The 24,043-nt window shown below is 34.7% G+C and overlaps 1 protein-coding gene across 11 annotated transcripts in view; it reads right to left on the bottom strand.

Moving 5' to 3' along the window:
- The window catches only part of DMXL1 (Dmx like 1), a 196,632-nt gene that overhangs the window by 61,817 nt on the left and 110,772 nt on the right, over positions 1-24,043 (bottom strand). For all 11 annotated transcript variants that reach the window (XM_054555852.2, XM_054555854.2, XM_054555853.2 and 8 more), the window contains 7 exons: positions 22,890-22,966; positions 20,736-20,863; positions 19,972-20,220; positions 8,351-8,529; positions 4,286-4,428; positions 1,811-1,896; positions 317-518 (listed from right to left, as the gene is read on the bottom strand). In XM_054555852.2, coding sequence (XP_054411827.1) covers positions 317-518; positions 1,811-1,896; positions 4,286-4,428; positions 8,351-8,529; positions 19,972-20,220; positions 20,736-20,863; positions 22,890-22,966 — 1,064 coding nt within the window. The remainder of the gene's footprint in view (positions 1-316; positions 519-1,810; positions 1,897-4,285; positions 4,429-8,350; positions 8,530-19,971; positions 20,221-20,735; positions 20,864-22,889; positions 22,967-24,043) is intronic.

Genomic DNA, 24,043 nt, shown 5'->3' with positions numbered 1-24,043 from the left:
AATCCCAGCACTTTGGGAGGCTGAGGTGGGTGGATCACCTGAGGTCAGGAGTTTGAGACCACCCTGGCCAACATGGTGAAACCCCATCTCTACTAAAAACACAAAAATTAACCAGGCGTGGTGGCAGGCGCCTGTAATCCCAGCTACCCAGGATTCTGAGGCAGGAGAATTGCTTGAACCCAGGAGGCAGAGGCTGCAGTGAGCTGAGATTGTGCCACCGCACTCCAGCCTGGATGACAGAGCAAGATGCCATCTCAAAAAACAAACAAACATAAACAAACAAAAAAACCCAACTAGCATTCATAAGAAAACCTACTTGAAAGGAGTGTTTGTAGGTTCCAGTAAAGCTTTGTGGCGAAGAATTGCAGGACCTGCAGACAAACTCTCTTCGGTGGTATGACTTGCGATATAATTTTGAGGTGGCCCACCATGAATTTCAAGTCGTCGGAGAAGAACTTGTTCCCAACATTGAAGAGTTTTTAGAACCGCATGACAAAGAGGTGAACTAACTGGAAGCTCTAAAATGGGAACATTGACTCATATTAATCTTATGCAGTAAAATGCCATATTCAATTTTAAGAAAGACTGAAATGAGAGAGGGGAGAGCAGATGCAGGGAAAAAAAAAAGACTGAGATGAAATATTAACATACACTTTGGCAGGGAAGATGTGAAAGGTGAGGTAGGCAAAGAAACCCAGTGGATTACAAAAGGTATGCCATAAATCTGTGTAAGTATTTCAACATTACTGCTTTTGACTTTAATATTACAAGAAAAACGTATCTGAAGATTATGAAAATATGTATGTGGGGAAAATTAATTGCTTTAAATCAAACTTGTCCAACCCATGGCCCACAGGCTGCATGCGGCCCAGACAGCTTTGAATAAAGCCCAATACAAATTCATAAACTTTCTTAAAACATTATGAAATTTTTTGTGATTTTTCTTTTTAGCTCATCATCTACTGTTAGTATGAATGTATTTTATGTGTGGCCCAAGGCAATTATTCTTCTTCCTGTGTGGCCCAGGGAAGCCAAAAGATTGGACACCCCTGCTTTAATTTGTATCAGACTAATTTCTGTACGGCATATAACTCTTTAAGATCTATAGAAAATGAAAACAATACATAAAGTTAAAATTAAATAATACTTGCCATGGAACTCAGCACTTAGCAGTTCTGCCCATTCATACTCTTGAATCCTGATCTCACTTTCAACTTTTAGTTATTCCTACTACTTACCTCCCTATATCTAAATAACATGCTTAATACTTAATTTTTCAATTTTAGAAATGACCTACTGATTTACTACTACGGCGTAATGAGAATAAACTCCTCTGTCCATCATTATGATAGAGTGTCATAAAAATCTTTGGTTAAAGTGGCATTCTTGTGTTTACCTTATCACATATAGAGAACTATAGTTCATAGCAGAATCACTTAGTATGTTATCATGCCCCTTTCTTTCCTGTACAATCTTTTCCTCCTTTGAAGTTAATAATTGCTAGCTTTTGCATTTGCTTAGTTTTCTCTCCATTGTAAAATCCCTCAACACTTGGCTAGAGTATAAATAGAATCTCAATATAGTCAATCACATCACATTCAGTGCCCTTGATTTCTTGGACGTTGCCATCCTCAATCACCTAACAGTATGACAGATACATTTACAGATGGTTGGTTTAGTTAAAAGAAATCTAACCTCTATAACAGGAAATCACTAAACTTTTCCCCCAGTCCAGACAAAAAGAAAAAAAAAAACAGAGCAGTAAGTCAAAAGCAATGGCACCATTAGCTCATGTTGAGCTATTTATTACCTGCAAGATCATGACCTGCAAAGGGATAAAAAGTCTTCAAATTGTTGAGTACCAATTGCACCATCGCCAACCGCATCAAGGACCAACTAAAAATAAAGCAACGATGGATCTGTTAACGATTTCTATAGGGATTTAGAAGAGTATACTACCCTTTGACTCAACAAATTCCACTATTAGGAATCAACCTGAACATACCCCTCTACGAAAACAAAATAATATATGCATAGAGGTAGTCATGTCAGCATTATCTACAATAGCAGAAGTGTAGAAATAACCAAAATTGTCCATGAGGAGAGTACCTGTTGAATAACTATTTTTGACCTACGGAATATTATGGTAACCATAAGGAAGAATGAAGAAGGATCTCTAAGTGTTAATATGGAGTAAGTTTTGGTATGTACTAATAAATAAAAAGCAGGTAGCAGAACACTATATGTAGTATGCTACCCTCTCTACAAGAAAGCAGGGGGAATAAGTTTAGATAGATGCTTTTGCTTATTTTTGCAAACAGAAGGATAAACCAGAAGCTAATAAAAGTGGTTAGCTGTAGAGGATGTGCAGAAGAAATTGGATAAAGAGAAGTTTAAGTAAAACTTGTGATTTCACATTTTTATATAGTTTGATTTAAAAAAATGTCAGCTTCTCTTTTATTTCAAGTGGAACATATTTATTTCTTAAAGGATTGAATTTTTAGTTATTTTTTAATGGTAAAATACAAAAACATAAAATTTACCATTTTGGCCATTTTTAAGTTTATAGTTCAGGGGCATTAAGTACATTCACATTGCTGTGCAACCACCATCACCATCCAACTCCAGAATTCCTTTCATCTTGCAAAGCTGAAACTCTAAATTCATTCCCCATTCTCCCCCCACCGCCAGCCCTTGAAAACCACTATTTTATTTTTATTCTTTATGTATTTCACTATTCTATGTACCTCATGTAAGTGAAATCACATACTATAACCCTTTCTGTGACTGATTTATTTCACTTAGCATTATATCCATGTTGTAGCATGTGTCAGAATTTCCTTCCTAAGGCTGAATAATACTCCGTTGAACGTACATAGCACATTTTGTTTAGTAATTCATCTGTTAAAACGCACTTGATTGTTTCTTCCCCTCGGTTACTGTAAATAATGCTGCTAAGAACATAGGAAGTACAAATACCTGTTTCAGTCCCTGTTTTCAATATTTTCAGGTATATATCCATAGTGGAAATGCTGGATCATATGGTAATTCTATTTTTAACTTTTCAAGGAAACAGTATACCGTTTTCCACAGTTGCTGCATCATTTTACGTTCCCACCAAAAGTGCACAAATACTCCAATTTCTCCTCATCCTTGCCAGCACTGTTTTTTTTTTTTTTTTTTTTTGTAGCCATCCTAATGTGTATGAGATGTTGTCTCATTGGGAAACTGATCTGCATTTCTCTAATGATTAATGATATTGAGCATCTTTTCACATGCTTATTGGCTATTTTCATATCGTCTTTGGAGAAATGTCTATTCAAGTTTTTTGTTTATTAAATTTTTTTTTTTTTTAGAAATATAGATGGGGTTTTGCCATGTTGCCTGGGCTGGTCTTGAACTCCTGGGCTCAAGTGATCTGACCACCTCGGCCTCCCAATGTGCTGGGATTACAGGCATAGGCCACCACGCCCAGCCCTTTGATCATTTTTTTAATTATTTGTCTTTTTGTTGTTGAGTTGTGCAGTTTGACTTTTAAATGATTTATATATTCAAAAAGTAAAATTCATTCAGCAGGGGGAAAAAAACCTCAATAAACCAGGAAGTAAAAATCTCTTGGTAACTTTTAAATAAAGAATGACTTCAACGTCCCTCATATATTTACTTCTTTTGGAAAATTTACATTTTTTATCACACCATTAACATACCATGTTTTAGTAAAACACACATATGTTTTAGATGTAAACATATCAACAGAGACTAGATAATATTCCATCATTCATGAATGTAAGAATAACGCAGTATTGGAGCCAGAGGTGAGCATTTAGAACATTTATATGACATACAGAGTACTTTTTGAAGATAGTACCTATTGACATCTTATAGTACTAGTGTTCTACTGAAAATATTTTATATTTTCTAGACGAAAACAGTAGAACTTGTTTATGTTAGAGCCCAAAATGCAAGGTATAATCTTGGAGCAAGATGTGTGAGGAATGATGCAAATTATGGATGGTCCATTAATGGACAACCAAAGGTATGTGATAAATTATTGTTAAGGAAAGGAATTTAACAATTTTAACTAAAGAAATCTGAGTTACAATATGTTATAAAGTCAACAGAGAAATTATTGTTAAGGAAAGGAATTTAACAATTTCAACTAAAGAAATCTGGGTTATATGTTATAAAGTCAACAAGCTATTAATTTTGCATGTAAGTTTTTCAAAAATATTATTTATATAAACCATTATTTTTAAAAAGAAATTTAAAATAAAATATTCCGTACCTATATGAATTTGAATTAGAATGTTCCTGGAGATGGAAATCTGATGCTAAAACATCATCATCATCATCATCGTCATCATCATCACTTCCCAGACTCTCCTCTGAATCATATTCGGCTCTACTTTGAGAAGGGGGTAGAAAAGGCTAAAATAAAGAAATCATGAAATTTAGCAGCCACATATCTAATTTAATACATTCAAACATATAGTCTAATAGTAATAATTCATCTCATTTGCAGATACTTCATTATAAGAGAGTTAAGTAACTATTATCTTACCATCCTATGCCTTTGACATCACTTGATACAATTCCATTATTTATTCATCCATTCAACAAAAATTTATTAAGTATCCACTGTGCGGCAAGAATTCTACTTGATTTAAGAATTTTTAAGACAGATACAATCACGACCCTCATTTACTTTTTACATGTTGGTGGAAAAAATAGGCAAATAACAGAAAACTAAATACAAACTGTATTATGTGCTACAAAGAAAAGAAATGGAGAATAAGGAGAATTGAGATAAGCTGATCATGGAAGGCCTCTTTGAAAAGTATGAGAACTAAATGACAAGAAGGAACAAGCCATATAACAAGAGGGAAGAAAAGCATTTTAGACAGGGGAAAAATAATGCGGAAAGAGTTTGGTTTGAAAATAGTAGTTTGATTGAGTCTGCTAAGCAAAAAAATGTTGGGAGAAAGGTGGGAGAGAATAGCAAATGACGGTTCAGACGGGGTCTTGTAGGCCATGGTAAAGGAAAGTAAGGGAATGCCACCAATAAGTTGTAGGTAGAAGACAGGTACTGAGGTTTATATGCTAAGTATATCACTATGATCACTCTCTTACGAGAGAAAAGCTAAACGGCAAGGGTAGAAATGGAGACATCAGTAACTAAAACAGGAGGTGGCAGGTTGGATATAGGTGGTTAGTAATGAAGCTAGAGAGAAGTAGTAGATTTAAGATATATTTTGGAGAAATCACCAACAGGCCTGCTGATAGATTCGGAGAACAAGAGAAGGTGAGGAAAAATGAATGATTCCTATGTTTTTGGCCTGAGCAACTATAAGGATGAATATACAATTTCATAAAATGGAAAGACTGGGTATGAGAGGGAAGGTTTTGGGGAAAATCGATATAAAATGCCCAAATCATGAAGACCAAGATTCATGTGTCAAATAGAAGAGGAAGGATGAAGAAAGAAGATTATGAAGGAATAAATAGTAAGTTTAAGAAAAAAAGCTACAAGAGACTGTCATCAAGAGAAAAGGAGAGAAAAGCTTTTCAATGTGGGAGTAGTGAAGAATGTTGAATGATGCTAAGAAGACAGATAAGAAAATAATTTAAAAGTTTCCACTACATTTGACATGGATATCACCTGAATCTCAACAAGAGCAGTTTTAATGGGTGTAACTGGGTCAGAAAGTTATATAAGTAAGTATGAAAGGGACAAAAGGCAGTAGAAAGCAAATGTGTCTAGTTTTGAAAAGCTGAATGTCAGTGGGAACGGAGAAATGGGATAGCAGCTGGAAAAAGTTTCAGGGTCAAAGCAGGGGTTTGGAATGGGAGATACTAAAGCACATTTCTGTCCTGATGTGAAGGATTCAACAGAGAGGAAGAGAACTGAAAACACAGGGGAGAGTAGAGAAGAAAAGAAAGAATGCGATTCAGAGTAAAACTCGAGAAAAGGTCTCTGATAGAAGGACTCTCCCTCCATTATAACAGGAGGAAATAAGACAGAAGCAAATGTAATTGATCTATAACTTTAAATTGGGATGATGAAAAAGTTTTGTCTGATTTTATTTTTCTCAGTGACTTACAAGGTGAGGTCATCAATTAAGAGTGAGGATAGGATGGAAGGGGAGATGCAGGAAGTTTGAAAAAAAGGTTGTAAAACCTTGGAAGACCAACAAAGAAACACAGCAGGAAGAGTGGAACTTCTGGAACAGCTGAGTAAAGACCTTGGTAAGTCCTTTCTCCAAAAAGCAACAATAAAATTGAACAAAATTGTAGAAAACAAACAATGGCTGACCCATGCATATAACACATAGAGAAGTATTTATTTTTAAAAATCTATGGGATCTGATCTGGGTAAAACAGTGAGAACTTGGTCAGGAGCTGTTCCCATCCCACCCCAATCTCTGTGGTGTAGGTGTTCCACCAGTGTCAGCAGGACGGGCTGTGACGACTAAAAGTTCTGATGCCCTGCCAGACAGGATTGTCTTTAAAATTCTAGGCCCACAGGCATTATCAAAAGCAAAAGAGATCTCAGTAGCAAACAATTAGGGAAGGTAACATCTCAACTACTTTGAGGTTGTGATATTGATTGGGTGTAAGGGCAGACCCTAGATATTTAACAAAAAGATTCAGAAACAAGATAGCTAAAGAAGGCCTTGCTAACCAACAATCCTATATCCAGCAAAACTTTCCATCAAAATATGGAGGTGAAATAAAGATATTCCTAGATAAATGAAGTGCTTAATAAACATTTGTTGAATATATGAATGAATAAATGACTCAAAAAAGGGCAGTGAGGAACAAGGAGACACGAATGCCCTTCATTACCCTTAAGCATGTAGGATATGAGAAAAATAAAAGCCATAGCTTAGCAGGCCTGGGAGACTTGTGTCACCAGAGAACAGTTAGAGATAGATGTCAATTTGTGCAGGAGAACGTCTGGAAATTGAGAATGTGAGGGATGTGGCTGATGACACAAAAAGTGAAAGATACTTATATAGGCAGTCGTTTTGCACAGTACTGCATGCCTACAAAAATGACCATGCACGCAGAAACTACACAGAGCAATAATAATGGGAAAAGTTACAAATGTTTTGTGACCTTTAAAGATATTTGTCAAAACACTAAAAACTCTTACCATCAGCTATAAATGTATAGAAAAAGTTTTTTTAAATAAACTAATTTAACATACTGTAATTAAAACATTAGGAATACAAAGAAATAAAACATTTTATCAAGAGTAGTTTGAACAGCGATTGCCTTCTATCTCTGTAACTCAGGATATGAAGCAAGCATTTCTTCTGTGCCTTAAACAAACTGCCACATTTCTAAGATTTTATCAGCTTCCAACATACTGTTCTTTGCATTTTCAATGTTGTGAATCCCTTTAATGTAAAGTTTTTTGGCAAAGTCACTATCTCTGAACATCTTCATCATTTTATCACAACTACTTTCTACATTTGTAAGTTCACTTTCACTAAATTCCTCTGGCTGTTCATCTAGAGTCTTTCAAATGGCAGCACTGTCAACATACCCACAGTTGGCTATTTTCTCTCTAACTTCATTTATGTTCAACTTGAATTTCACTCTCAGTATTATCATTTTATGGATGCACTTTCATCTTAGTTGGCCACTTCCCTCTTTTGATCAAATCCAATTTTGTACACTATCATATGGGTTTATCACAGGAGATGAAGCAAAACAACTGCATGCTTTGCTGTGTATGAACTGAGTAACAGGTGCTACATAATCAATCACTGAAAGACTTTAAAAGAACTGACATGATTGGTCACTGATCAAAAAGTGCATATTTACAAAGTGATTTCTAGAATGAAGCGCTAGCAGGGATGTTCACTCATATTTAATGTACTGTGGTAACAAATCTGAACCATGTTGTTGAGGGAATAATGTTACTTAACACTGGTAATTGAAATTTATGCATTTCAGAATAATGAGAGACTGCTGTAGTATTAAAAAAAAAGTATATGGATAATAGATGACCAGAGCACTTTGATTCCTTAATCACCATCAAGTACATTAACACGAAGATGTTACGCAAATTCTCTTTTATCTTATAAGAAATATAAACAAATGCAAAAGCTATTGTTTAAAATGCAAACGTCATAATTTACCAAAAAACTGCCTTAAAAACTATATGAAATATGGTCAAAATATTCTAGGGTATATATTTTTGGAATGTAGCCTCATACTAATGAAAATTTTCTAAACCAAAGTGGGAAAACATTTGGAAGCACCAAAAATGACACTTATTTCTGATATTCTCATTTCTATTTGACTATGAAAATATTGATCTAGATAGCACTTTGATTACCTTAGCTATGAAATAGTCCCAGATACTGAGCTCAGGTGGGATGAACTTTTCTTTAACTGCCAGTGACTCCTGGCTTACTGGTGCTGAGGAAGGGGTCAGTGGGGCAGATTCTCTGCAAGACATTTTTGACGGCCTAAAACGTTTGTTCTGTTTTTCTCCTTCTTCAACTAGTGAAGAAACTAACAAAAAGAAAAGAAAATGTTACTGAAGTACTATTCTCATTGCATTTATTTCACCTGTGTTTATATACGATCTAAGGTTAACTACAAATAAGCACACACAAAAAAATAAGACTAAGATTATGAAAGTACACAGCAGGTAAAGTAGAGGAAGACAAAAATCATTTCTGTCTAGCAACCTCTGCTTTTTCCTCAATTTGTCCCTCACTCTCTAAATGCTGACTGACCTGTTGTATGTGAAAAATAAAAGGATGTAATATCCGCCCATAAATCAGTCCACAATTTAACTAGGAACATGATAGGAAATTTCCAACATCCTTCTACTTTGCTTTTTTTAAAGATTATCATGGGATGTCACTGTTAATTAAAAGCAACAACTCCCTTCTGAGATTCTTCCGTAATGATGTGGCCTTATATCTAAAACTATATTTTTCATTAGAAAATATAAACAAAATTCAGGCACCATAACTACTTAAACTGATTCAAACTTTCGGAAATGGCTCAGAGATAGAATTTTCTAGTCAATGGAATTACAAAGAAGAAAATAATGCAATTTTGTTGCTTTATTTTGTGAACACTCTACAATTAGATAGTATTTTTTTAGTATATTACCTCAGAATACTAAAGATACTAGCATTAAAAAAGTTATACAAATCTTTAATCAACCTTGAGTTACAAAATGCAAATCACCAGTAGCCAATCAAGGATTTTGCAGACAAAGGCATGATCTAATACACCGGCAAACAATTCCACATTAAGGCACACCAATATTCTCCTTTAATGGTTCCGATGAGATTTTACTCACCTTCCAAAGGAATGCAAATACTTGTGCTGTAATACAATTTGGTTTTATTGTTTGAAGCGTCTCAGCTTGCAGACACAGCATGCACATGCATTATGACAAGCTATAATCAAGCTGAGTTTAACACAGTAATTTGGTTATTTCAGAAAAAGGCAAAGATGAATAAAATATTAGTATTCTAAGAGATTACTAAAAAGTGGCATGATTACTACTTAATCTTTCAAATGATTTTAAAAGGAACTGTGAGATTAAATGTGCAAATTTTTTTCTTTGTTCTTACTAACATTTGATAACCAACAATCAAGTTTCCAGTATTACTGCTGCATACATTAACACACATTCTAAAACTTAAACGGTAGTTTACCAACTTCTCATCAAGTGAAAAGTGAGAACTATAGAGGTATTTTTTTACCTTTCAAAAACTTAATGCTAAGTTTTAAGATAAATTTATCAATTTATCATTTGGCTTTAACATTACTGTTTTGTCTTTTTTAAGAGATGGAGGTCTCCTTATGTCGCCTAGGCTGGATTTAATCCCTTAACTCAAGGGATACCCACACCTCAGATGCCTGAGTAGCTGGGGCTACAGGCTTGTGCCACTGTACCTGGCTGTTTTTATGTTATTAAAAAGCATGTGAACCAAGAAGTATAGACAATCTCTGAAAAAAATAAAACGTACAATGTTAAATTAATAGATTTTTGCCAAGATTAGTATGTCATAAAAATAGTTTTCTTTTTTTCTTTTACTGACCCACTGGTAGATAAAAATAGTTTTAAAAGTAAAATATAAGAGAGTTTTTAAAGACAGAAACATTTGAAACTACAAGCTGTGAATCCAGTCACATGACATGAAAATACTAACCACACTGGGAGGAAATGTTTAAAATTTACAGACTCAACACCAGGAAGTATAAAACCACTTATTAAAACACTTTTTGGCTGGGTGTGGTGGCTCACGCCTATAATCCCAGCACTTTGGGAGGCAGAGGCGGGCAGATCACCTGAGATCAGGATCCAGCCTGGCCAACATGGTGAAACCCTGCCTTTACTAAAAATACAAAAATTAGCCAGGTGTGGTGGCATGTGCCTGTAATCCCAGCTACTCGGGAGGCTTAGGCAGGAGAATCGCTTGAACCTGGGAGGAGGAGGTTGCAGTGAGCCAAGATCACACCACTGCACTCCAGCCTGGGCAACAGAGCAAGACTCCATCTCAAAAACAACAGCAACAAAAACAACACTTTTAATGAAGCAGGACCAAAGGAAAAAAAATTGGCAGTTTTACAGTAATGAATGTGTATTACTTTAGATGCTTTAACTAAAAGGACCTTAGCGATGCCACCCAGTAAACAAGAAACGACCTGTGACTTGTCAATAGGGTAGTTACTCCCTCTTCTTTGTCCTCCAATTGTAGGAAGACTTAAGGCAATTTTATGCTTTAATCCTGCTGGGTCAGATTGGTCGTGAAGCTTAGGGGCACCAATAAAAACTATAGCTGCTGGGTGTTCAACTGGTTGTTTTTGAAAATGCTAATAATCAAATATCAAGAACGTTTGCCACTCCTTGGGTGCAAACTAACCCTATGGTTATATTATTATGGGAAAACAGCTACTTTATTAGTAACAGAAGAAAGGAAATAGTATTAGGGAGAAATTAAGAGCAACTTGAATATAGAGTTTATGAATTTTAAGAGGTATAGGGAGGCTAGAAAGTGGCTGAAGAAAAACTAAGGCATTCACAGGAAAAACAGAATCATGCCCTGACATAAATTTTAAAAATAAGTTTCAGTTGTTTTCCCTGGAAGTACTTTTTTTTTAAAAAAATTATACTTTAAGGTCTATCGTACACGTGCACAACGTGCAGGTTTGTTACATAAGTATACACGTGCCATGTTGGTGTGCTGCACCCATTAACTCGTCATTTACATTAGATATATCTCCTAATGCTATCCCTCCCCAATCCCCCCATCCCACGACAGACCCCAGTGTGTGATGTTCCCCTTCTTGTACTTTTTAAAACAAAGCTTCCATGTCAAGATAGTAGACAGTACAGACAAATACACCTTCCTTCCCTTAAGAATCCTTTCCTCACCCTCAGAATATCTGCACTGTGGTTTTCTAAGAATTATAAAAGTAACTCCCCAAAGAACCCAAAACAGAAATGGGAAATGGCTAACAGGCTACACATAGGGAAGGGGAGGAGCAGAGGAATAAGACCACATTCCTTCCTATAAATTCTTCTGTACTACTAGACTTGTTACCACACACATATATTGCTGTGATTAAAACTAAAATATAAGGGGAAGGTTTTTAAGTTAATATTTATTTTTCAGTTTATCATTTAAAATCAGCACAATGAAATTAATATTCTGAATGTAGATTTAAATGTCATTTCTTTAAAAACTGAACTTAGAGTTCAAGACCAGCCTGGGCAACATGGTGAAACCCAGTCTCTACAAAAAAATACAAAAATTAGCTGGGCATGGTGGCACATGCCTGTAGTCCCAGCTACTTGGGAGGATCACTTGAGCCCAGGAGGTGGAGGTTGCAGTGAGCTGAGATCACACCATTGCACTCCAGCCTGGGCAACAGAACAAGACCCTGTCTCAACAACAAAACAAACAACAAAATTACTGAACTTAAAGTAACCAGCAGGTCTCACTCTCTATTTCTCAATCTAAGGCACCCATATTCACAGAGCTATTCATGAGTGTGCCAGAGTATACATGAAGCTTCAGGAGGCACATTAGTCTGGACCTTCAAACTGAGCCCCCCATATATGAAAAAGATAAAAGTCACGTAAGTTTAAGACAAATAGATTTCAAATTTATTTCTTGCTTTCAGCAAGCCAATTCAGTCTAAGTCCTCAGTCTCCTAAGAGGTATATATTAACCTTTATCTTCAGGTAAAAAGTGTGAGAACTACAAATGTACGTGAACACTAAGTATAAAACAAATCCTCAAAATTAAATGTAAAACATGATTTTCCCAGTAAACTTCAAATATTCCAAAAATAAAAGGATTAAAGAAGCAATTAATTGAAGGTACTTCTTAATCATCAAAGAATAAGATTAGTGATTAAAAAAAAAAAGTCTGGCCAGGCACAGTGGATCGTGCCTGTAATCCCAGCACTTTGGGAGGCTCAGGCAGGCAGACCACGTGAGACCAGGAGTTTGAGACCAGCCTGGCCAAAATGGCAAAACCTCATCTCTACTAAAAATACAAAAATTAGCCAAGTGTTGTGGTGTGCACCTGTAGTCCCAGCTGCTTGGGAAGCTGAGATACAAGAATCACCTGAACCTGGGAGGCAGAGGTTGCAGTGAGCCAAGATCATGCCAGTGCACTCCAGCCTGGGTGACAGAGTGCGACTCTGTCTCAAAAAAACAAACAAACAAACAAACAAAAAAGTCTGGAAGATGATACTATCCAGCTTTTAGAAAGACTGACCCTCAAAGTCTTCCTAGGATCATTGCCATATGCAGTATCTTGAACATGGCTCCATAAATATCTATAAAAATGAAATAATAAATATCTTAATAGAAAGCAGTGATTTGTCTCCAAACCACAGAGCAAGGCAGTCTCCATAATAATTGGTGTGCAAAATGATTCACCAGAATATGGAAGGAAAATACTACAACTTCTATTTAGATTTATTTTTTGATAAATAGGGGGAAAGGGCAGAAGGAGAAGGGAAGGAGGTAGAAAAGAAGAAAGGGACAGGGGAAGAAGTAGAGGGAAAGGAGAAGGGACAAGAAGAAAGGAGAGATAGGGGCAGGGAGAGGAGAAAGCAGAGGAAAGAAGGGAAAGAAGGAAAGTAAGGAGAAGAAACTAAATTTTGTCAATGTTTAACATCTGGATCGATAGTAGTAGATACCAATATACATATATTGAGAATTTGGTCAAGCATGTTTTATGGATAAGGTAATGTATTCAAAAGCCTGAAGTCACTGCCCTAGAGTAGTACTTACTTTTCAATCACTCTGAATGCCACAACACGGTTCTGTATATAAGATTTCAACCCAAACTCAACAAACTTATTGAAAATGTGAATGGAATATACACACACAATGGAACATTCAGCATTAAAAAAGAAGGAAATTCTGTCGCAAGCTACAACATGGATGAACATTACACTAGGTGAAATAAGCCAGTCACAAAAAGACAAAACACTATATAATTCCACTTATATGAGGTATATAAAGTAATCAAATTCCTGGAAACAGAGTAGAATGGTGATTACCAGGGATTGTATGAAGTGGGGGAATTGTTTAATGGGTATAGTTTCAGATTTGCAAGATGAAAAGGTTACAGAGATTTGTTTCACCACATGATAGACTTACTACTAAACTATATACTTAAAAATGGTTCACTTGGTAAATTTTATATCATGTGTTTTTAGTCATAATAAAAAACTATAATGGAGAAAATATATTCAAGCCATTTTGCTGCAGGACCTAGGACTTAGAAATATTAGAAAACTGGGTTGAAGAGAGAGATCACATGATTGGTCTCAGTAAGGTACACAGAAATATTGAATTAAGCAGGACATGGTGGCTCACACCTGTAATCCCAGCAATTTGGGAGGCTGAGGTGGGAAGATCACTTGAGTCCAGGAGTCCAAGACCAGCCTGGGTAAAGTGAGACCTTGTCTCTACAAAAATAAAACTTAAAAAATTAACTAAGCTAATCAATGATGGCCTGCACCTGCAGTCCCAGCTACCTGGGGCACCGAGGTGGAAGGATCACTTGAGCCCAGGAGGCCAAGGCTGTAAAATGAGCTGTGATCGCACCACTTCACTGCACTCTGTCTGGGCGACAGAGCAAGACCCTGTCTCAAAAAAAAAAAAAAAGAGAAGAAAACATTGAATGAGGGAGTCTAGGTCAGATAAACGAATGTTGCATTTCTTATAGGGTTAGTTTCTTCTTTTGTCATCAGGCTTTAGCAGTGAAATAAAAGATTATATGTAAAAATCCATACATGCACATTTCTTGGAGTTTCTTTTATCCTCTATGCTTTCTCTACTCTTGTATAAAAATTTGCCTTCCTGAGTCATTTGTAAAATGAATGAACACTTTTTAAACTTTAAATTAAAATTTATATTATATGGTCTTCAATGAAAAGTCTAACAAAAATGTACTCCTGGCCAGGCGTGATGGCTCACACTTGTAATCCAAGCACTTTAGGAGGCCAGGGCAGGCGGAACACTGAAGGTCAGAAGTTTGAGACCAGCCCAGCCCGTCTCTATCAAAAAACACAAAAATTAGCCAGGTGTGGTGGTGCACGCCTGTAATCCCAGCTACTTGGGAGGCTGAGGTGGGAGAATCGCTTGAACCCGGGAGGCGGAGGCTGCAGTGAGCTGAGATCACGCCACTGCACTCCAGCCTGGGCGACAGTACAAGACTGCCTCACAAAGAAAAGAAAAGCAAAGTATTCCCTTCCACAGAATTAGTTACTTTGAAGTTCAGCAGTCTTTTAAAAGTTCCTTATAATAAACCACCAGTTAAATGTTTGGCATATTCAATTATATTTTAAATCACCTATTTTGTTTTATATTTTAATATGCTCAAGTCTTTTCTGGTCAAGATATTTTGCTGTTTTGCTTATTTTGCTAAAGGAATGTTAGCAATGACGTGATAATCACTGACTACTGAACTCAGAACTTTTATTTTTACACAAGTTTTATAAGAAAAAGCAAAAAAATGGATTTTCTGATCTGTTTTAGCGTAATAAGTCAGAAATAAACTTTATGTCTAGAATATCATTGGCAATCTCATAGTAAAAAATACATGACATGCTTACCACAAATAAAATGTTCATTTTATATTTCCATTCCTCAACTTGGAGACATAAAAAAATCATTACTACGAATTTATTAAGATAAAGAGATAATTCACAGTTCTTATAAATGCAAGTATCACAAAACACAGTAACAATTCTTACAAACATTGCTTTATTTATAATACAGAATGAAAAGCAAAAGTATGGATTTCTAACTGTTAGCAGAAAAAGTAATTTTTTGAAAATTGCTATTGCTTAGCTGGTTCTCTTCTTCAAAATTGACCATAAAAAAACAATTCAGAGCTCCATGAACATACACCTGCACTACAGTTTCAGTTAATTAGAAAAATCAAACTCTTCATTAATATATAATGTGGAATTCACAAAAAATAATGTGATTAAAAATTAATTTAAGTACATTAACATTTTTGTTAAGAATTTTGACCTGCCAGACTACAGTCTAATAAAAATCTATCATTTTCTTCAGTTATGAAGCTTAACTTATCTTTAAATATTATGTTACTACAAGAATACATTAAGTATATAATAGATATATAGAAAGAAATATAATCTAGTTCATGAGGCCATCAATGCAAAGAAAATTTAAATCCAAATTTATAACAGAACAAGGAAAACAAATGATGGCTTTCAAATTCCTCTCATAATACAGTACCTAAACTTACGGAACACTTTTAGAAAATATGTTTAAGGGTATTTCATCTTCAATATACAATGTATTTCATCTTCAATATACAATGTATTTCAATATGCATGTATTTCATCTTCAATATACAATGCTTTGACACTGGTTTGAGTAGTCAGGAAAATGAAATATTCTAGATTTGTCAGCTTTCATTGGCCAAATTTAAAAGATAAAAATTTTTAAATATACATTAATTTTAACTGGATTCAAGTCAACTTTTCTAAAACACACAGTTTTATTCCCTTGGTCACCAATGTATATTGAACATTACTTAATGCAATTAGACTCCTGGTACATCATGATTATGATTAGCAGTAATCCAAACACACAGGACTGCTTACCTACAACCTAAGATTTATCAGGTTGCTGTCCTGCCTCGGTAAGTTTTCAGGGCAACAGAATAATGCCTTAAAAAAACTGAGATTTCTGAACGTTACTTTATATTGAAAGACAATGCTGCTAGTAGTTCCTTGTCTTGGTTGACTTTCTGTTCTGAGATTTTCTCTCTCTAGTTTTCAGTGGATCCCTACTCCATAGGACCTTCACTTCTTTCCCTTTCTCTTCGCTTGTTTCCTTTTCTCTTTCTGCCTGCTCCTTTTCTTTTCTTTTTTGAGATGGAGTCTCGCTCTGTTGCCCAGGCTGGAGTGCAGTGGCGCAATCTCAGCTCACTGCAACCTCCACCTCCCAGGTTCAAGCGATTCTCCTGCCTCAGCCTCCTGAGTAGCTGGGTCTACAGGGACACGCCACCACGCCCGGCTAATTTTTGTAGAGACAGTGTTTCACCTTGTTGTCCAGGCTGGTCTCAAACTCCTGACCTCAGGTGATCTGCCCACCTAGGCCTCCCAAAATGCTAGGATTACAGGTGTGAGCCACCATGCCCAGCCCTCCTGCTCCTTTTCAAATTAGCTTGGCTTTGAAACCAGCAGGCCTTTAGTTCTCATCATTCAGTGAATATATTCCTTTTTTTCTGGTTAGCAAATGGACAAATCGTACCATTCATGTTTTCTTTAAGTACTCCTTCAGTTACTTCCATGATTGTATTTAGAATACTTTCTGGGTACTCAAGGACAGATGAGCACCACATAACCTGGATATGACTATATCCAGCCCTACCACTAAGTGAACAATATGTTTTAAGTATTCCTTTTTATCAGCTGAGGTTAAACATATAGATGCAGATAATTTTAGGTCACTTTATTTTTTACTTGGGGTTAAATAAGTGGTAGGATACAGCTTATGACGGATTTATAATGGCCCCCCCAAAATAATTTATGTAATGGTATTTTTGCCTACAACCAATAACTAGAGTGGTTAATAAGATTGGTGCAAAAGTAACTGCGGTTTTGCTATTGCTTTTGCACCAATCTTATACAAAGATCAACCTGGACTTTCAGTAAGGTTCCTTACATATATCTGTGCTCAGGAAAAATGGATGAAATTGAGACCTGATGGCTAGTAAGAATGTATTTTCATTTTCTTTTTTATGGATATCTGGACATTCCTTAGCAACAATTTATCCCTTTTTAACATTTTAAATCAACAAGATCAGAGTCTTAACAAATGAATTTTTCTCAGAACATATTAAAAACATGGTCAAAATTAATTTACCAATTTTTAATTTAAAATTAAACTCAACAGAGCTATGGATCTTACTTTCCTTAGACTTTGAAAGTTTTTCCTTAATTGAATTCAGATATCTCAAGTATAAATATAGTCCAAGGCAAATTTCATGTGAAATTAGTCTTTAAAAAAAACTATACAAAAAGCACAATAAACAACTTTTTAAAAAACAGAAAAGGAATGTTACAAAAACAAAATACTTAATATTTTAATAAGCAAAGGTAAATCTGGCAAATAAGGTAAATTTGCATATGAAATCTGACATGCATAAGAAGAAAAAGTAGAAGTAAATGAGTTTAATTTAAGGCAAATGGGAGGGACGAGAGAGAGAAAACAGCCATCAAAGTAGTAAGCAAAGTGTGGTAGGTGGATGAGTAATAGGCAGGATCCTATCAGGTTTCTGGAGAAGTCATGTTAGCATTCTACATTTTCAGTATTTTACAACAGCAAAAACTGAATTAGCCCCTAGATTGGCTCAAGGAAGCTAAGGGCCATGGCAGGGAAGATTATAAATTATCCCTCTGATGCCACTTACACTATTTCATAAGTACAATTTGTGGTTAGGTCAAATACTTTAAGAGACCCACAGTGAGCTCTATGTCCCAAAATATTAACTTTAGTTGTTCTTAAAACCTGAAATTCCTTTAACAGGCAAGGCAAATATTCTATTCCAAATAGAGCAATAATAAAATGCTTCTACTTGTAAAGCAGGGGTTGGCAAATTGCAATCCAACAAATAAATAATGTTTTATTAGAAGACAGCTATACTCATCTGTTTACAAATGGTCTATGGCTGCTTTTGTGCTACAAGGGCAGAACTAAATAGTTGTGAAATACCAAATGGACTCCAAAACCTAAAACAGATATTTGGCCTTTTACAGAAAAAGCTAGTTGAACTCTGCTGAAAGTTATAAACTGAATTTGCCTCATGGTAAGTATTATACATAAAGAAATTCCTGCCTGTTTTTTCTTGATGGAAGAAAGAGGCAGGACCCAGACTAGAAAGTATGAGAGTCCTAGGTACCTGAAGAAACAATTTCAATTAAGGAGAGGAAGTAGAAGGTAGGCCATCATGATTTTTTGCTATATAGTCATGCAGGGCCACAGGTTAGTGGAAACTGCTTTTGAAAAGTATAATATATGCCAACATTGCTACTAATAACTTTTAAATATTTTAACAAGATAACAACTTTTCTAACTTCTTTTTAATATGCTTCATTCAAAGAATATTCATCAATCATGGTATAGATTTTGGCAATAATTTTTTTCCCAAATAATGAAGCCAAATTCAAGTTTTTCGTATTCTCTCATGTCCCTCACCAACTGCTTGACCTCCCAAAACATATATATCCAAGCCCACATACACCTATATGTACAAGCATATGTTCAGTGTAAACGTCAGGGAAGAAGTGAATGAAAATTCATAAAGAGATAAATAACCTTGCTGAGCTTCTCTCAAGTGTATGCATAGGGCTTTTTTTTTTTTTGGAAAAACATTTAACATTTTCAATTTATTCAACATCAATATAGAATGAAATAAGTTTTCAAGTACTATATATTAAAAATAAAGCTACTCCTCATGCCCTCCATAATTGGAAAACCAAGATTATCACACATGGGCTAATACATGAAAAAAATACAGTTTTAACATTAGAAAGTTTTTAAATGGGGATACAATTGTTTAAAAAATTTACTTTTCATGGTATTATGAACACTTAGAAATCCAAAAACTCCAATGGCCAGAATCATAATATGCAAATCATAAAGCAGCCTAATTTGAAATGTTTTTCTAGTCATTTCAAGCCATAGTCTGATTTTCTATGATTAGCACTGACAGTGTTATATTTTTATACACTTTAAAATGTTAAAGTCTAAGGGACAGAAATATAAAAAAACAAAGAATTTAAAAGCAGAATAAAATAGCAGAGAGTTTTCTAAACTGCTAATCATTGTTTTAAATCAAAAATATGGCTTGATCAAAGGAAACTTCTCAATTTTCTATAAATGACAAACAAAATAAAACTGGCCCACTGTACCCCAACCCCTCAAAACAACACAAAGCAAGCTGAATGATAAAAGCCTATTTCTAAAGCTCATATCTTGCCTGCAAGACTGGGAGGGCTATGAGAACTGATGGCTGAAAGAGCTTTGGAAAAGCCCACACATTCCATGGAGAATACCACTACCTGGTGGGGGCTAGGCATAGCAAAGTGCCTTCCTGCCAAAGAAAGAAGAAAGAATCTGTATTTGGGATAGAACAAAAACCAATATTACAGTGTGTTTCAAAACAAAAGTTTCAACAGCAAAATATTTAATAAATTTACATAAGATCGTTCTAATTATTGGTACAAGAATATCTTAAAGATTAAAAACCACACCAGAAACTTTAATACTGCATTTTCACCGTATGACTATTTGTTTATGCTTTTTGCAAATGGTCTGTAACAAGAACTTTCTATAACTAAATTAAAATGTCATTACGTTTGAGAATGATATCACTCAGATAAATAAAGCTTCAGTCCTAAAAAAAATTTTAAACTCACCAGGTAAAGTTTTTGAATGTGTCTGTTCTTTGCTAGGAACATGTGCACCTCCACCAAATACAGCAGACCACATTTTCTCATTTAGAGGATGGGCCACAATCCGAAATAGCTCATTACTTGAATGTGTGGCCAGGCCATGGATGAAGAGACTAAGATACACTGCTGTGAGAATTTCACAGAGCAAGACTGTAAGCCCTGACTGGGCTTCCTCGCCAGAAGAATTCAAAAGTCGAATTAGACAAGTTATTCCTAGAACAAACAAACAAACATAGCTGTCACTGACTATAAATTTTTAAAATTTTAAAAATTAACTATATTTTTCTAATTTTAGGAAAAAATGTATTGCATCAGGATTTAATACTGTATCTTCTTCCCTAGATTCACAGACTAGTAGGGTTATTACAGTTAAGCACAAATGAGCTATTTGAGAGAAACATTAAAAATCTTTAATATTAAACATTAAAATCTTCCATGACTAAGATCTCATAGATAAATTTTCATAGAGGGGTTTTTCTAGTATGTCAAAAGCAAAATGATTTAAAAAACGGTATTACAAAACATTTGAGTTATATTAGTATAATGATCAAGGGAATACTAATGTTAAGTAACTGTGTAATTCAGAATGAGTGGTGAATACTTAACTGGTATCAATTCTAACAATATTTAACAATGATTATCATGTGGCAAAACTAAAATAGTCTTTTTACTTATCTAAGATTATAAATAAGACTAAGAAAAAACTGATTTATACATAAAAATTATACCTGGCCATTGAGCTGGTGATGTATTGGGAGTTAATGCTTCATCTAAGCTTCCTGTTTTCAAAGAATGTCGATGAGGAAGCAGTACTGTCTGATATACCATTCCAGTAAACTGATTTGTTTGAAATGAACTAAGAGAAGAAAACAATATTTAAATCTATGATAAATTTTATATAATATTTTCATGTTTCAGATCTAATTTCAAGAGTATCAATTTTTATTTATTAATTATACTGCTAGTACATCTAAGTAGTATAATGTACAGTCTAGTGCTATATAAAAACAAAGTATCCTTTAAGTGTAAATATACACATTTTCTAAATTAAAACACATTTTAAGGGACAGAATAAGTACAAATGAGAAAACTAAATCGCTATGTACCACAAGAAGCAAGATTACATATTTGACTTAAAAACATAGTTATCTGGTTGAAAATGAAGTCAGTTTAGGCTCACTTTTATGTACAATGGCTAGCCTACCCTACATCAGGCACTGTAGCAGGTACTAGGCATATAAGGAATAACAATGTTTCTGTCCCCATAAAATTTAATAGGGGAACAAAACACAAATAATGTTATCATACTACTCTTAAAAGATGAAACCTATGCATACGATGCTATCAAGGCAAAACAGAGGAGTATTTCACACAATTTGAGAATTCAGGATAAGCTTCCCCAAGTAAAAGATGCAAAGCGAAGACTAACAGATGAATGAACAAAAAAACTTGCAGCTTGACATAAACTATGAAATACTTCTGACAGAAAATGGTATAAGGAATTTCCTTTAGAAATTCCTATATCATACATTAGGTACATGAATATAATACTTAAATATAACGCATTTATTGGTGTAAATCTGTTATGATTGGCAAATCTCATTGGTTATAACATTTTGATGCCTTTGTAGTTTCTCTTGCTTTACTTTCCAGTTTCAAGATGGCAGAGTAACAACAAAAAAACACTCCCTCATTCCTATAGAAATCATAGATAGGAAAGATAAAAAGAAGTTAATGAAAATAAAGCCTAAATAATAAGAAAGTGAATTCTTGAAGGATCAGGGTTAAAGAAATCAAGTGGAAGCTACCTTGGGAAATATACAACCAGAGTGGTAAGTAAGGCTACCCATAGAAAATTCAAAAACATAAAATGGACAGACAACCAAAAATTAACAAGGAAGGCTGACACCATGTAAGAAATAACAAACTCAACAAAAGATCTTCATCTGAGAAACCCAACTTATCAGTAAAGTACTCCATACTCAAAAAAATTTTTTTAAATCAAGAAATGTTATAGAAACAGAAGCAAATACTAAATTCAACAGGAGATCCTGAAAATGAAAAATAGAATTTCTAAAATATACATTATTGCTAAATCAGACAGGACATTACTGAATAATGAATCCGTGTTTGGAAAATGAAGCTAGAATTTCTCCTGAAATGAAACAAAAAGAGATAAAGAAAAGGAATATAGGACGGGAAAGTTAAAAGAACATTAAGAAATGACCCAGAAGTTGCAGTATCTGTTTAATAGGAAAGATAGAAGAGAGATGAGACAATACTTGAAGAAATAGAGTATTTCAAAGAACTAAAGATAGATATAGAAAGACCCCAGAGGGTAACAAACTATTTTTTTAAAGCCTAGAAAAATTACAGTAAAACTTTATAACATAAAGAGAAATACAGAGAAATATCCTATACATCAATTATTCGGTAAAATTTTTCTCAATTCCAAGTTACTCCCTCCCCTGTGGTCCCTGAGCCTTTTACTATCTACTGTCTTATTATAGTTACCATTTTAGTACTATGTCATATTACATACATATCATTTATCAACTCACATGTTTGTTTCTAACTAGACTGACCCTAAGAAATAGACCTTATCATATTATTCGCGTTAAAATTCTCAGTGCCAATCACAATGTCTGACATAAGGCAGTGACCAGTAATAGGCTGCTAAATAAGTCATACAGAATAAGGGTTTGAGATTCATTTGCCATAAAAATTTCAAATATGAACAAAAAGTACTCAAAACCTCAACCATATGCTTTTTGCATTATTTAAAATAGACTGTTATATATAGTTCTAAACCACTAACATACAAAATATGAAACCTCATTGCTTACTGTAAGCATTCTTAAATTTCATAAAAAGATAGTTACCTGTAGTTATGACTACCACAAAGGCACTGATAAATACAAGCAGAAAGTGAGGCTGCTAAAGTATGCATTACATACACCTGGAAAACAAAAACAAAATTACTTTAAGTAAAACCTTTTTAAAGTACAGATTTTTTTTCAAGACCTAATATAATCAGCATTTTTAAAAGAATGAAAAAATTTTTGATTCTTTGCCTTCATAAACTATTTCCTTTTTTTCTATAACACTCATTTTTATCTACATGAGTCTTACTACAGAAAATTTAAAGAAAACACGCTAAAGTCTTCAGCAGAAATTATAAAACACATTTGCTACCTAATTTCTTTTTCTAGAGCAAAGGGGAACACATGTCAGCTCTCCAGTAGAGCATGAACCATGTATTAAAGTAAGCCCTCCAACACTCAATCTGCTTTTTCCTCAACCAAAATATGAAGAGACAGCCTGATAACTGACAGTTCACCAATGGACAGGTCACTGAAGAATATGCTACCACATATTCTAGTTACCTTAAAAACAATTTGAAGAGAGTGAAACTAGAGAAAAGAGAAAGGATATAAGGTATGAAAGGCAGTAACTGAAAGGCAGTGGAGTCAGGCATTTGTTTTAAGGAAGAGAAGACTCTAAACATGGCATGGCAAGGGCCGTAACATTAGGCAGAACTGAGGATGAAGGAGAAGCTTCAGCTAGGTAAGAAAGCAAACTAGACCAGAATATTAAAAGACCAGATTCTTCATCTGATTGTGAAGTATGCCAGTCTTTTTGTAGATAAAAATGGAAAATGACAAATCAAATCTAATTGCTAATTTTTCCTTCAAATGTCAATAAAACGTGGTATGAATTAAAAGATATTATATAATTGAAGATGACAAAAACTATGTATGGGAGCTTGCAAAAATGATCACAATATTTTGCAGCTTCTGCAAGAGAGAGTTGGATGTACTTCTCCACTCACTGAATCTGAGCTGGGCTTCACTTGTTTGACCAAGAGGACCCAACAGAAGTGAAGGGTGAGTTCTGAATCTACACCTCAAAAAGCCTTGCAAATTCTATTCTTGCTGCTCTTGAACCCCTGAAATCACCATTTGAAAAAAATCTAGGTGTGACTGGGCCATGGGGTGCACAGACATTTGATCAAACGTAATTCTGGGTGTCTGTG

The sequence above is a fragment of the Pongo abelii genome, chromosome 4 (assembly GCF_028885655.2).
Source record: "Pongo abelii isolate AG06213 chromosome 4, NHGRI_mPonAbe1-v2.0_pri, whole genome shotgun sequence".
In the NCBI taxonomy this organism is placed as follows: Eukaryota; Metazoa; Chordata; class Mammalia; order Primates; family Hominidae; genus Pongo; species Pongo abelii.
This window is presented reverse-complemented; position numbering and strand designations above follow the sequence as displayed.